The sequence below is a fragment of the Pinus tabuliformis genome, chromosome 4_1, assembly GCF_031772625.1.
Source record: "Pinus tabuliformis cultivar Carrire ecotype Pingquan chromosome 4_1, CPIR1, whole genome shotgun sequence".
NCBI lineage: Eukaryota > Viridiplantae > Streptophyta > Pinopsida > Pinales > Pinaceae > Pinus > Pinus tabuliformis.
Window position 1 is genome coordinate 712,246,127 of NC_142303.1, and position 15,810 is coordinate 712,261,936.

Consider the following 15,810-nt stretch of genomic DNA (forward strand, 5'->3'; position numbering starts at 1 on the left):
CTGCAGTTTGATGAGGCTTCTATCTGCCCTAGCCGCAGTCCAAGAAGGAGGTTCCAACTACCACAAACGAGGTCTCAAGTAGCTCTCTAATCTCCAAGAGACCTAGTTACAATCATCTCAACTGCTGTCATAATGCCACATTGCTGTAGGTGACAACGTGGCTTATTTGAAGACTGTTTGGGCATATTGATATTGTTCTTGAGGGACAACATAATCCACAAAAGGGAGGAGCTAGGGTCTACTGTTTGAGGGCTGTTTGGATCACTAAGCTACAACCAAGAAGTGCCCTAACCAGGCATCATGTTGACAACATCAAGTCTCTTAGTAACTGTGTCCTAGAAGTATGGTGACAGTGTAGTGATGAGGCTGCTCACGAGGACAGTTTATAAGGCTGACAAACCTTTGTCATTGCAGTGAAGAAATCTGTCCTTGTCCATGATCAACATATTCAGATTGAGTCAAGCTTGTTGGACTCAATACAGCTGTGTTAATATGATTGGAGATCATAAGCTTAACTTGTTGCTGGGCTAGGCCGTAGGCCATAGCCAGCAGCACAGTTTGATCTGCAAGAGTGGGGCGGGAATAGCAAGAAACATGTATAAATGGGCATAGGCATTTATTTCTTCTGGTAGTATGATTGCAGAAATATCAGTTTAGCAGCTGACTATTTGTGCACTTTGGGGTTTGTAAGTTCTTGTTTGGTAAACTGGACAGAAAGCATAAAGCACAAGTGACAGGCCTTGAATAGAACACACTAAACTAGCTTTCCTCTTACATGTTTCTAATTACACAATCTGTAATGTCAACATGCTTGAAATGTAACATGAATTTGCTGACGCTTTAGTTGAATTCTTAAATTCTTTGTTGTGATTTGACTCCTATGAATTGTCGTCTTAAAACCTGTGAACATAGTCATAATGTTGTCATAAGTTCTTTATATAATCTCCTCTTCTCTTCTCTTGGCTGGAACAGTTCAGATAAGGACGAACGGGATACTGAGGTGGAGCCATCAGTGCTGGGTCTGCAGAGTCACTGGGATGCTGCATATGCAGATGATCTAGCAAACTTTCATGAGCATGGCTATGCTGGTGAAATTTGGTATGTCTTTTTCAAGTTTCTCATAGTTTATTCCCATTTGTTCTATGGAAAATTTAACTGCTCGCAATTACTAAGTTGGCCTTATTTTAAACATCAATTTCATTGAATGATTATCCTAAAAAAAATGCTTGCCTGCCTAGGATATGGTGGTATAAAGTGTTAAGTTGTAGAACTAATCCCACACTGTTATTTCAACTATAACAAGTATTTCAATTATAACAAGAATTGGCTGACTCTAACGATTGAGGACATTGGCTGCCAAATGGCTCCCACCAATGTGCTGCAAAGACAAAGACTAAAGTCATTTCAATGTTCAACACTTAAGATTGTGAGTTTGGTTAAAAATTTAAGTATTTATAATTTGAATTTTAAACAATTTAAAAAGAAATTGGAATTGTGTACTTGGTTGGTCCACATCTGTTGCAGTCTTTGCTAGGTTTTTGTCAGAGGTACCTGTTGCCCTAGTGAAAGCATTGATCTGTCAATGTATTTTCAGCTGCTTGGACTCATTAGGGACTACATGTTCAGTTGAGTGGGTGTCTTTCAACATCAGGCTCAGATTACTCTCCAGATGGGTTGAGTGAGCCCATTTAGCATCATAGCCTAGAGTGAGGCCTTTGGATTTGGGACCAGATTACTCAAATGGATTGAGTGTGTCCCTAGGGTTTCACCATGAGTCAAAGATATTGACCAGGATGATGGTGAACCAGGACTAGTCAATATACCATGGTTCAGAGGTGCCGATTAGAATCATGGTGACTAAATGATGCTAAAGATGTACCATGTGTTAGGAGTACTGACGAGGATTATGGTGAGGATGCACCATCGGTCAGAGGTACTGATTGGAATTAGGGTAACTTGTTGATGCCGATGATTTACCACGTGTCATAGTTGTTGACCAGATTATGTAATTGCATAATGTTGATGCTGTTAATTTATCATGTGTGAAATTTGTTGACCAGATTATGGTAATTGGATGATGCTGATGCTGATTAATTGTTATAACCTTTTCCTGGAGAATTTTTTCAACATGAGAACATCTAGATAGTCATTATGAATATCTCCCTAGCTAAGAGGGAGTGTTGAACTTTGTAGCTATGGTCGGTCTTCATAATTAATATTTTAACCCTTTAAGTATTTGTAATGATAAATGTAAAGCATGTTCTTCATGCTATTGTCAAAAGAATTTTTTTAAGGCATGTTCTTCATGTCCTTTTCAAAAGAGAAAAATTCGAATTTTTGGCTCCAAGGAGCCAAGTTGGCCTAGCCAAATGACACCCATTCAGTCAGCTAGTCTACTATATATATGAGGCATTCAACCTCCTTCCCAAGCAGGAATTTTGGATCACCACCGAAGCAAAATTCGATCATCTGAGGAAGAAAGAAAAGAACGAATCTAAGGCAAAAGACATGACGAATTTGATGCTTGTTGAAGGAAGAATCTAAAGCTTAAGTGCAGGATTGAATCTCCGAGGTAGCAACATATCTAGATCTTTGTGGAAGGACAAAATCTCTAAGGACCAAGAATTCTGTGAAAGGCAACAAGACCGAGCTTCTCTAGGCACAATATGAAGTTGAAATTCAGCCCTAGCAGGCCTAACCAGGCTGAGTTCAATGGGTAGTCTTATGACTTGACTAGGAGGCGGTTGGACCAAGTTTGACCATGTCTACTTTGCTATTTAGTTTGACCTTGTGGTTGACTAGATGACCTAGGTGTGTCTCTTGCTGAACTAAAGAATTTTTCTAAGGAAAAGGTTGCTTGGTTTTTCCCCCATGTAGGTTTTCCCAGGGTAAATGCTTGTGTTCCTGATTTGGTTGTCTCTTTATGATCCTAATGTCTATTGTTGAAGATATTCTGTGTAATCGCTTAATGATTAATGTGAACATGAAAAGAATCTAAAGTGAATATCATTAGAAGTAATTATCAGATAGAAGACCTACAAAAAATCATTTCTCAAAAACTGATAATTACTTCTAATGATGTAGATATTCTTTTAACACATCCAATTAATCACTAAGCAATTACTTCTAATGATGTAGATATTCTTTTAACACATCCAATTAATCACTAAATGCACAAGGATAGTAGAGATCACCATGCACAAAGATAACTCAAGATTTATCCTGGGAAAAACCACTTGGGGGAAAAGCTCAACAACCTTTTCCTTAGAGAAATTCTTTAGTTCAACAAGAAATACACCTAGATATTCTAGTCAAATATGATGGTTAAATTGATCAACAATACAATGGCCAAACTTGGTCAAATTGCCCTCTTGTCAAGTCAAACTTTTGCCCAACAAACTCGACCTTCCTTGATCTAGCTAGGCCAAAATTCGGCATCCTAGAATCTTCCCAAAAACTCGGCCCTGCTTCTCAGAATATGTTGCTGAGAAATTCGGACCTGTTGCCAACATTTGCCCAGAAGTTCACACTTGTGAAGTTGCAGAGAGAGAGATTCACATGTGCGAAGTTGCAGAGAGAGAGATTCACATGTGCGAAGTCAAAGAGATAGATAGAGAGATGCTTGAGACAATTTCATCCTTCTTATCCTTCTTCTCCTTCGCTTGGATGCCCAGAAAATATCTTCTTGTGTGAGAGATCGAATTGTGCCTTGTGGAGGAGGTCAAGTGCCTTATATATATTGTTTTCACTGGCTTGAATGGGTGTTCAACTGGGGCTGACTTGACTTGAGGGAGGGTCGACTTGACAAATTTGGAGCCAAAATTCAAAATTCAAAAATTTCTCTTTTGAAACCGACATGAAGAATATGTCTTACATTAATCATTATATATATTTCTCAGTGTTGCAAACATCTTGATAACATCTTGATTTTATCATAAAATCATGATTTTTTGGTTGAGCTGATATTTGTTGATTTTTATTGATGTTTTGGTGGTATCTTAATTTTGCCAATGTTTGCTGATTGTTACCAATAATTTCCTGATTTTTATGATTTTTTGGTTTTCCGGACCCTTGCCGATTTTAACCCGACACTGATGTTTGCAACATTGATATTTCTCTTTTGAAATCGACATGAAGAACATATCTTACATAATTCAAGGGCTAAAATATTAATTATGAAGACCGACCATAGCTAAAAAATTCAACACTCCCTCTTAGCTAGGGAGGTATTCATAAGGACTGCTTAGATGTTCTCTTGTTGACAAATTTCTCTAAGAAAAGGTTCATCATTTATCATCAGTATCAACATCATCTAATTACCATAATCCTGGTCAACATCTTTGACCTATGGTAAAAATCTACAACATCAACTGGGTACCATAATTCTGGTTGTTGTCGCACAGATTGTCACGACAACGCTCAGACTGAGCGCTGTCACTCTGATCCCCGATCTCTCCGTTTAAGCCGTCTCCCGCGGCTAAGGGGGGTAGACCCTATGGGACAAAGGATGACCAACTGTGGACCAGTTGGGTTGGGAGACACAACAAGGGGAAACAAGCACTTGATTGATTTTATAAGTTAATGTACCAGTGCCTTATGGAGTTAATGATTAAATGATTATTTATTAAATATTGCAGAAATATGAACCTTGTAAAACAATCATTTATCATCGAATATCCCAAGCGATACAAGCTATTCAATAAACTCCACGCTTTAATAATGATCCAACAATTAAATTTTAAAAGATTAAATGCTTTAAGCGACCACAAAATTTAAATGTTGACCAGCTACCACTTTCATATAGCCAACTTGTAAATAAACATTTAAGTGCATTTAGCTATAGAAAAATACCACAAAAAGACACCAAAATGATTTTTCAATTTTTAGCTAAGATTTTCAAAATTTTTTATTTTTTTTTACATTTTTATATTTTTTATATATTTTAAGCTAAAAATCAAAATAGAATAAAATTAAAATCCTAAATAGAAATAAAATCTAATCTAAAGTCTAAAAAATAAAAAAGGAACTTTTTATCTTTTATGATTTTTTTTTATTGATTTCTGATTTATTCTAAAATAAAACTAAACTAAACTATAAATCTAAATTAAAAATAACCCAAAGGCCAACCCGTTAAAACTTCCTTTTTTCCTTTTTTAATGAAAATTTTTATTTTTTATGGATGAAATAAAAAAAATAAAACAAAAACTATACTAAGCAGAAACTAAAATTAAATCTTAAAAGAACTTTTTAAATTTTTATGATACAAAAACCAAATCGAAAATTATTAAAACCAAATGACCACCATAAAATCAAATCTAATGTATTCTAACTATCATATGCCAACACCATGAAACCTAACTAAGAAAAAGAAAACAAATAATCGAAAAATCAAATCCTAAACGCATACAGGAAATAAACCAAAATATAAGTGTATTTCTCACTGTTGCTTATGTGTAGGTTCTCGATGGCGGCGACCCACAGCTAGATGGAGGAGGGCAAGTAGGGACGTGCGTATGGGGAATGGAAGGAATGCGTTTAGGTCGATGGATGATGGCAGTGAAGGTGAAGCTGTTACAGTTGCGCGGAAGGATTGACAGCGGGTGAGGAGTGCGATGAGCAGGCAAAGAGCAGCGCAGGGAAAGAGGTTTCTGGGGAGTGAAAGAGTGGGGTTTCTGCAAGTCGATGGACAGGGAAAGAGAGAAGCATGATAGGCAGGTCGAGGAGAAATGCAGATGGATGGAAATGCGGGTTGAAGAAGGGCTGCGTAGGAAGGGGAGACAGCATGCAGGGAACTGGAGAGTGCACGCAGGCAGCAGGCAGCGGAAAGGGACAAGGTGTAATGAAAACACGGGTTAAGGGTTTTGATCTTTTTTTTTTTTTTTTTTTTTTTTTTTTTTTTTTTCTGCAGGTTGGCCACACTAAGGAGATCACAAGGATAACTGAGCGTAGGAAGCTCCAGTGTGAGGATGACCAATGGAGGAGAGTCGATGTAAAAGAGTGCTTAGGCGGGCCAGGAAGAGGAAAATGCGAAAAATCGAATGTTCGTTTGATGTGTGAGGCAGTGTAGTGAAAAGGGAAATACGTAGGAAGGGCAGCGTGAAAATGGAAGTGACAACAACCAGAGAAATGGCGTGGAGCAACGGATTGGCAGTCTGCGTGGAGAGAAATAGAGAGCTAAGAGATGGCAGAGGGTATGGCAACAGCAAAAACTGTGATCCCTTAAAAAAATTTCAAATTTTTTCTGCAGCAGTAAAACCCCAGGCAGCAGTGAGAAATGAAAACGAAGTTTGCAAACCCGCAATCCAGAAACCTGATCAAAATTTTAAATCTTTCCTGCTCCCAATTGCCTGATGGAAACCCTAAATTTTTTTTAAGATCTGTACCTACAACCTGCAATGGCAAAAAACAGAACATCCAAATATAATATGTGCAGGAAACAAAACTGAAAACCCTAAATCAGCTAAATAATTACAGTATTTACAAACTGAAGACTCTAGATAGCCAGATTTATCGTTATGTCATAGAAATATTTTCAGAATTTAAATTTAATGTGAGATGCTTCAGAAAAACCCTTCATGCATTCATAATTTTTTTTTCCAAATGATAAGCCCAGGGTCAAAAACTAGCTGGGCTCTTTCAGAAAACACAATCCAGGAGTTGGCTGGTTCAGCCGAGAACTTCCCCAAACGCTCGGTAATCTAAAAAAAGGATTTCTTGCATAGCTTAAAATCAACCATTAACATAGAGGGAGAAAACAATAGTGAAATCCAGATCAAATGGAGATACTTGCCATTATGTTTCAGAATCTAAACTATCATTCAAACCCCAGAGATCAGACAAGATACCTGTGCCTAGATCAATCTTCATTAAACTATCATCAATAACTGAAAATAAAATTATGCAGAAAAATAAAACAATCTTACAACATTTCCCGAAGAGTAACACCAGCAAGATTTTCAACCTCAGATTTTCTTTATTGCACAAAAAATGACTACAAGACAACTTTATTTAGCACCAGACTCTCAGATCAAATCTGATCTCAAATGACCCCTAACACCCTATTTAAAGGAAAATTTCCCAACCGCTAATTCGAGTGATCCATGTCAAACAAATCTCGAACGTCGATGAGGATCAAAATCCCTTTTAATCTCATCCGTCGAAATTTTAAATGCATTTTAATATATTAAAAAATTAAAACTTTGCATTTATTTTCTCAAAATTGACTTATTATTATTTTAATTTTATTTATTTTAAATTTATTCTATTTATTTTTTTTTTTTTTTTTATTTTTTAGTATTTTTAATCTTTTAGTATTTTAATTTTTCATTTTTGGATCCTTGAACTTAGCCTTTGGAAAAATCGCCTAGGACTTAGGACTTATGAGGGGATTAAAATATTTTCTAACCCTCAAGACACTTTACATCATGACTTTTACAATTTTACATCTCAAGGGAGGAAAACCCATTTGACATAGACCCTCATAGAACACTCAGTTCTGCAACACAACTATAATCTAGCAGATCAAACAATTTGTAATAATCTAACCAAAGAGTTAGAGTTATTTCCAAATTACTTTTACATAGACTCAACGCACACTAAGATTCCCCTGAGATTCTAGTGACAAAATTCATTCCGGCTTTGGGGTTAGGCTGAAGGAAAACTCTGCCGATTATGGATCTGTGAGACAAAAAACCTTTCGGAACGTAGATTATCACTAAAAAATTAGGTTTGCCTAGGCGATTTACATACATGACTCAGATTTGTTAAGATTATTTACAATTTACATATGCAAATTGGGTTTACAACATAACATGATCGGGTCGACGATGACTGCTGAATGGCACGGACATATCGATCAAGCGCTATCCCTTTTGCGAAGAAAAGGGGGTGTACTGATATGGGTAGTTGACATGTAGTGATCAACATCTGGCTCTACTTGGGGACACATTGCTGCACTATAGGAATGTGAGAATCCAGAATCTGCATCCACGCAATATAGAACAAAGCATAAGTAGCGTCCATTCAAAAATCATCATATAACATTAAGCACATGAAAAATATAAGCTTTTCATTAACTATCTGGAAAAGTAAATCTAATCCTAAAACAGAAATGAAAGTGCTGAAAAAACAAGGAGTAAGGTTAGAAATACAGAGGATGCCCCATGGCATCAAATGTGTTCAATATAATGTATATTGAGCATTTGCCTGCTTTCAGGCAAATCTGTCGGCTGCTTGTCAGATGTGCCATGTCCAATTCTGCATACGGTAGGACTTTTCCCTATTCGACAATCACGCTGCTCGCGGCCGTCTGATGCATCAAATCTTCTTCTCATTTTCTTTCTCTTGCGCTTTTTCTTCGTGGCAGGCTGTATTACTGATGACGTGTAACTTTCTGCTTCAAAGCTCTCAGATGAAGTATGTAAGATATGTGTGACATGTCTTTCTTCATCTTGCATTTGATCTTTATCGTTTCTAATTTTGTCTGGATCACCTTCAATTAACCACCTTTCAATCGAACCAATGATCTCCTCATAATAAGATGGAGCTTGTTGCAGCAAATGAGGAGGCTCCTGATCTATAGATGTTTCCTGGTTTCTTTCATCCTCTAACCATTGTCGAAATTTATGTACCTGTATTGTAATGGCATCTATCTGGCTAGAGTGTTCAACTTTCATAGCACTGATTTCCCTGGCGTGGTCTTCTTCCATATGTTTTATTACTTTATCGTTCTTTTCCTTTATGGTCATCAATCAACGCTACATAGAGTTTATCTCTTTCTTATGATTTGCTTGCATGGTAGCCAACTGATTATTATGATCGAATGTCATGATAGTAATTTCTTCATCCATAGTTAATAACTTTTTTTGCATAGAATTAATTTCCCTATCATGATTAACTTTCATGGTCGTCATATTTTCCTCTAAGCCTGATAACTTGCTTTGCATAAAACTAATTTCTGTGTCATGATTAGTCTTCATGGCCTCAATTTCCTTAGCATGCTGATTTTGCATGATCTCCATCTCCTTATTACGTTTTTCCAGGTGGGTGCATAAAGTTCTCACATCACTGGGGTGATTAGTTTGATTGATCTCCATATTTTTTACCAGCCGCATTAGTTCTTGTATAATTTGCTTCTGATCTTCCTTTTCATTGTCGACATTGATTTTGTAATTTGTCCTTACTTTTCCACTATCGTGGATTTGATCTACAATGGTACAGGTGGATGGCACATTCTGATATGAAGAATTGTCTTGAAATCTTTCATCGACAACTGGACCTTTTATAAGATTACTTTCATTCTGTTGCACAATTTTAGGGGCACAAGGCGAGCTATTTCGATCACCATATCTATCTTTAAAAGCATTGTAAATCTCTTGTAAAGAAGTGAAAGAGTCTTTAGGACAATTATTAAACTAATTCAAAGCATCACCCTCTAAAGAAAGGACAAATAGACGCATTTAGACATCTTCATGATCATATTGAGGAAGTCTACAATACATGACCGTTATATGATAAAAACTCCATAAATGCCTTCTAACAATGACTGAACCACCACCCGAGAACAAAGGTAATTTAGAAATGGTCACTTTCGGTAAATCATGGAGATCATCAGTAAATGACATGGTTTAAACGAATAATCCATGATGAATAACGGGGGACCAAATGGATGATAGAGAGAGATCCCTGCTCAGGAAAATCAAGAGATGAAAGAAGTGGAGTCACCACTTGAACAATGAATCTAATTCTAGGATCCAAAAAGCAACAAACAAGCTGATATGAGAGAGGCTTCTTGTCTGGGAAAAATAAATGAAAATAAATGGAGTCGCCACCCAAACAAGAAACGAACTGAAGAGTAGTTGTTGATATGACGAAAGATAAGGTGATGAAAAGATCCAAATGATGCCAAAAAATGCTGAATCTGCCAGCTCAAATGAGAGATGAGAAAGAAGAAAGAATGATGAATGTTGAATAAACCAATGACAGAAAAAACTCTATCCCTGGCAACGGCACCAAAAAATGTTGTCGCACAGATTGTCACGACAACGCTTAGACCAGGGGCTGTCACCTTGATCCCAGATCTCTCCGTTTAAGCCGTCTCCCGCGGTTAAGGGGGGTAGACACTATGGGACAAAGGATGACTAACTGTGGACCAGTTGGGTTGGGAGACACAACAAGGGGAAACAAGCACTTGATTGATTTTATAAGTTAATGTACCAGTGCCTTATGGAGTTAATGATTAAATGATTATTTATTAAATATTGTAGAAATATGAACCTTGTAAAACAATCATTTATCATCGAATATCCCAAGCGATACAAGCTATTCAATAAACTCCACGCTTTAATAATGATCCATCAATTAAATTTTACAAGATTAAATGCTTTAAGCGACCACAAAATTTAAATGTTGACCAGCTACCACTTTCATATAACCAACTTGTAAATAAACATTTAAGTGCATTTAGCTATAGAAAAATACCACAAAAAGACACCAAAATGATTTTTCAATTTTTAGCTAAGCTTTTCAAATTTTTTTTTTTTTTTTTTTACATTTTTATATTTTTTATATATTTTAAGCTAAAAATCAAAATAGAATAAAATTAAAATCCTAAATAGAAATAAAATCTAATCTAAAGTCTAAAAAATAAAAAAGGAACTTTTTATCTTTTATGATTTTTTTTTAATTATTTTTTTGTTGATTTTTGATTTATTCTAAAATAAAACTAAACTAAACTAAACTATAAATCTAAATTAAAAATAACCCAAAGGCCAACCCGTTAAAACTTCCTTTTTTCTTTTTTTAATGAAATTTTTTATTTTTTATGGATGAAATAAAAAAAATAAAACAAAAACTATACTATGCAGAAACTAAAATTAAATCTTAAAAGAACTTTTTAAATTTTTATGATTTAAAAAAAAAAGAATACAAAAACCAAATCGAAAATTATTAAAACCAAATGACCACCATAAAATCAAATCTAATGTATTCTAACTATCATATGCCAACACCATGAAACCTAACTAAGAAAAAGAAAACAAATAATCGAAAAATCAAATCCTAAACGCATACAGGAAATAAACCAAAATATAAGTGTATTTCTCACTGTTGCTTATGTGTAGGTTCTCGATGGCGGCGACCCACAGCTAGATGGAGGAGGGCAAGTAGGGACGTGCGTATGGGGAATGGAAGGAATGCGTTTAGGTCGATGGATGATGGCAATGAAGGTGAAGCTGTTATAGCTGTGCGGAAGGATTGACAATAGGTGAGGAGTGCGATGAGCAGGCAAAGAGCAGCGCAGGGAAAGAAGTTTCTGGGGAGTGAAAGAGTGGGGTTTCTGCAAGTCGATGGATAGGGAAAGAGAGAAGCATGATAGGTAGGTCGAGGAGAAATGCGGATGGATGGAAATGCGGGTTGAAGAAGGGCTGCATAGGAAGGGGAGACTACACGCAGGGAATTGGAGAGTGCACGCAGGTAGAAGGCAATGGAAAGGGACAAGGTGTAATGAAAACACGGGTTAAGGGTTTTGATCTTTTTTTTTTTTTTGCTTGCAGGTTGGCCACACTAAGGAGATCACGAGGATAGTTGAGCGTAGGAAGCTCTAGCGTGAGGATGGCCAGTGGAGGAGAGTCGACGGAAAAGAGTGCTCACGCGGGCCAGGAAGAGGAAAACGCGAAAAATCGAATGTTCGTTTGATGTGTGAGGCAGCGTAGTGAAAAGGGAAATACGTAGGAAGGGTAGCGTGAAAATGGAAGTGACAGCAACCAGAGAAATGACGTGGAGCAGCGGATTGGCAGTCTGCGTGGAGAGAAATAGAGAGCTAAGAGATGGCAGAGGGTATGGCAATGGCAAAAACTGTGATCCCTTAAAAAAAATTTCAAAATTTTTCTGCAGCAGTAAAACCCCAGGCAGTCCAGAAACCTGATCAAAATTTTAAATCTTTCCTGCTCCCAATTGCCTGATGGAAACCCTGAAATTTTTTTAAGATCTGTACTTGCAAGCTGCAATGGAAAAAAAACAGAACATCCAAAAATAATGTGTAGGAAACAAAACTGAAAACCCTAAATGAGCTAAATAATTACAGTATTTACAAACTGAAGACTCTAGATAGCCAGATTTATCGTTATGTCACAGAAATATTTTCAGAATTTAAATTTAATGTGAGATGCTTCAGAAAAACCCTTCATGCATTCATAACAAAAAGAAAATTCAAATGATAAGCCCGGGATCAAAAACTGGCTGGGCTCTTTCAGAAAACACAATCCGGGAGTTGGCTGGTTCAGCCGAGAACTTCCCCAAATGCCCGGTAATCTAAAAAAAGGATTTCCTGCACAACGTAAAATCAACCATTAACATAGAGGGAGAAAATAGTAGTGAAATCCAGATCAAATGGAGATACCTGCCATTATGTTTCAGAATCTAAACTATCATTCAAACCCCAGAGATCAGACAAGATACCTGTGCCTAGATCAATCTTCATTAAGCTATCATCAATGACTGAAAATAAAATTATGCAGAAAAATAAAACAATCTTACAACATTCCCAGAAGAGTAACATCAACATGATTTTCAACCCCAAAGTCTTTCTTTATTGCACAAAAAATGATTACAAGATAGCTTTCTTTAGCACTAGACTCTCAGATCATATCTGATCTCAAATGACCCCTAACACCCTATTTAAAGGAAAATTTCCGAACCGCTAGTTCGAGTGATCTATGTCAAACAAATCTCGGTCGTCGATGAGGATCAAAATCCCTTTTAATCTCATCCATCGAAATTTTAAATGCATTTTAATATATTAAAAAATTAAGACTTTGCATTTATTTTCTCAAAACTTTGACTTATTATTATTTTATTTTTTTTTAATTTTATTTTTTAAATTTATTCTATTTTATTTTAATTTTATTTTAAATATTTTTTTTAATTTTTATTTTTCATTTTTGGATCCTCGAATTTAGCCTTTGGAAAAATCACGTAGGACCTAAGACTTAGGACTTATGAGGGGATTAAAACATTTTCTAACCCTCAAGACACTTTACATCATGACTTTTACAATTTTACACGTCAAGGGAGAAAAACCCATTTGACATAGACCCTCATACACCACCTAGTTCTGCGACACAACTATAATCTAGCAGATCAAGCAATTTGTAATAACCTAACCAAATAGTTAGAATTATTTCCAAATTACTTTTACATAGACTCGAAGCACACTAGGATTCCCCTAAGATTCTAATGACAAAATTCATTTCGGCTTTGGGGTTAGGCTGAAGGAAAACTCTGTCAATCATGGATCGGTGAGACAAAAAACCTTCTAGAACGTAGATTATCACTAGAAAATTAGGTTTGCCTAGGCGATTTACATACATGACTCAGATCTACTAAGATTATTTACAATTTACACATGCAGACTGGGTTTACAACATAACATGATCGGGTCGACGATGACTGCTGAATGGCACGGACATATCGATCAAGCGCTATCCCTTTTGCGAAGAAAAGGGGGTGTACTGCTATGGGTAGTTGACACGTAGTGATCAACACTGGTCAACATCTTTGACCTATGGTAAAAATCTACAACATCAACTAGGTACCATAATTCTAGTCAACATCTCTGACCTATGGTATTAGCATCAACTAGTCACCATGATTCTGGTCTATGCTTCTAACTCATGGTATACTGACTAGTCCTGGTTCACCATCATCGTGGTCAATCTCTTTGACTTGTGTTGAAACCCTAGGGACACAATCAATCCATTTGAGTATTCTGGTCCCAAATATAAAGGCCTCAATCTAGGCCTTAATGCTGAATAGGCTCACTCAACCTATTTGGAGAGTAATCTTAAACCTGAAGCTGAAAGGTGCCTACTCAAATCTATGGTTGAGTAATTTTGGGCCTATAGGACCATTCTTCCTAATCTTGGTCAACATTCTTGACTCAGGAATAATGTTTGTCCTTTGCCGAACCATTCTCCCTAATCCTGGTGAACATACTTGACTTAGAGAGAATGTCTATCCTTGAATGAGCTAGCTATGTTGATGTGTCAATTCACTACCTGAGGAAAGTATCCTACATCAACATCATACTCAACAAGTCGCCACTTGGAGCAATTCACCAATTATCTAAGTCGTCAATTGGAACCTGGTCAGTGTTGAGAAATCTAGGGCATCAATAGATAGGTGATTTCTCTATTTTGATAATTGCTTGTGAGTGCCTTTTTACTTCTTGATTATGATCTTCTCTTTCTTATGTTATTATTGTGTTCTTTTCATCAAGACAATTACCAATTCATGAACAATAAAGAGACAAGAGACACAGTATATAGGTTGTCAGCCAGGGCCAAAACCTCTCACTCTTTGAGAGGAAAACCCAAACAAATTCTTCTTATAGAAACTTCAATTGACGAATACCAAGACCATGACAAAGACCCTTGACACTAGAGCCCTTCCAAGACCAAGTCACAAGCCTTCTCTTCACCCTTACGTCAACACTGCTCTTCTTCTTCCTCTTCTAGGCTTCCTTCAAAATTGTGGCCTCTTCTTATAGGTCTGCAACTTTTTGCTTCACAACAGAAACCCTAGATCTGTTTTGATCCTTGAATAGTCTCCTTTTGGATGGAGACTCTTTTCACTTCTACTCTGCTTCCTTCAACAGAGTCTTCACCCAATCTAGATCACCCTATATGAATGTAATCTTCGGCCTCCCTTTGCAAACTTCAAATCTACAATCTTTACACGTGTGAGGGTAGACTAGCTCAAAAATTTCCCACAATGATGTCACTATCTTTGCTATCCCTTCCTCTTCCTTCGCTGATATTAAGGCTCCTTCTAAGATTATTTTCACACTTGGTTATTTCAGACTTGCTTGATCGAATTGTTGTTTTCCAAATGAGGCCGAGCACTGCTATATATAATGGTTTGTCCATGGTTATTAGGCCGATATGATCACTAGAATAGGCCGACATCATCTTTCTACTATTATCCTTTTCATTGTGGGCCAACTTGAGTGAGGATTGGTGACAAGGTCTTGGAGGGTGAATTACAAAAACAAAACTGACTTTTACAGTGTGTAACATGCCTTGAATACATGACAATGACTTTTTAGACTTTTATGACTAGATGATAAAATCCCTAAGGGCTCACAATGGGAGCCTTAACTAAAAATAAAATCTGTTGCTCATGAAACCCATGAGGCAAGCATTACAATAATATTATTTTTCTTCTTTACATCTTTTACATAAAATAACAATTACATGCCATTATGAAGATCGAACCTAGTTACACTTTTCGACAGTCAACACTTGTCACCTATGGTGAAACCCCGTGCTGTTACCATTCTTGCATGCTAATTGAATGGTAACTCTCTTGCCCGATGCTAGAGGCACTCACTCGCCCACCTGGGGAGCACTTCGAGCCTTGATGCTCTTTGGGCCATTCTCCCTAGCCACATTTTGTGGCCACTGGTCAATACTTTGACTTGTCTATATTATGACCTAGGGAGAATGTTTGCCCCTTGATGCAAAACATCACTGTTCCCTCTAATCGAGGAAAACATTCTCAACAACTCTGGCTTGTCCCTGGAGTATACAAACATCGCCTTGGGATAGAGGCTTTGTGAACCTCACCACTCCTTTATTGTGTCTCGATATGTGCTTTGACCTGTCATGATGGTCATTTCCTGCACGTGATCAACCAATCTTGTGTTAAAAATCTAAAAGTTCTATGCAGAAACTTAAAAATTCTTTACAGAAGCTTGAAAGATCTATGCAGAAAATTGAATGTACTTTGCAAAAAGTTGAATGTACTTTGTAG

The 15,810-nt window shown here is 36.8% G+C and overlaps 1 protein-coding gene across 2 annotated transcripts in view; it reads left to right on the top strand.

Moving 5' to 3' along the window:
• AR401 (S-adenosyl-L-methionine-dependent methyltransferases superfamily protein) overlaps positions 1-15,810 on the top strand; it is a 207,043-nt gene that overhangs the window by 93,418 nt on the left and 97,815 nt on the right. Inside the window, exon 2 of one of the 2 annotated variants that reach the window (XM_089420269.1) lies at positions 973-1,098. The exons of the other annotated variant lie outside the window; for it this stretch is intronic. Within the exon in view, the coding sequence (XP_089276395.1) occupies positions 973-1,098 (126 nt within the window). The remainder of the gene's footprint in view (positions 1-972; positions 1,099-15,810) is intronic. 2 annotated transcript variants of the gene reach the window in all.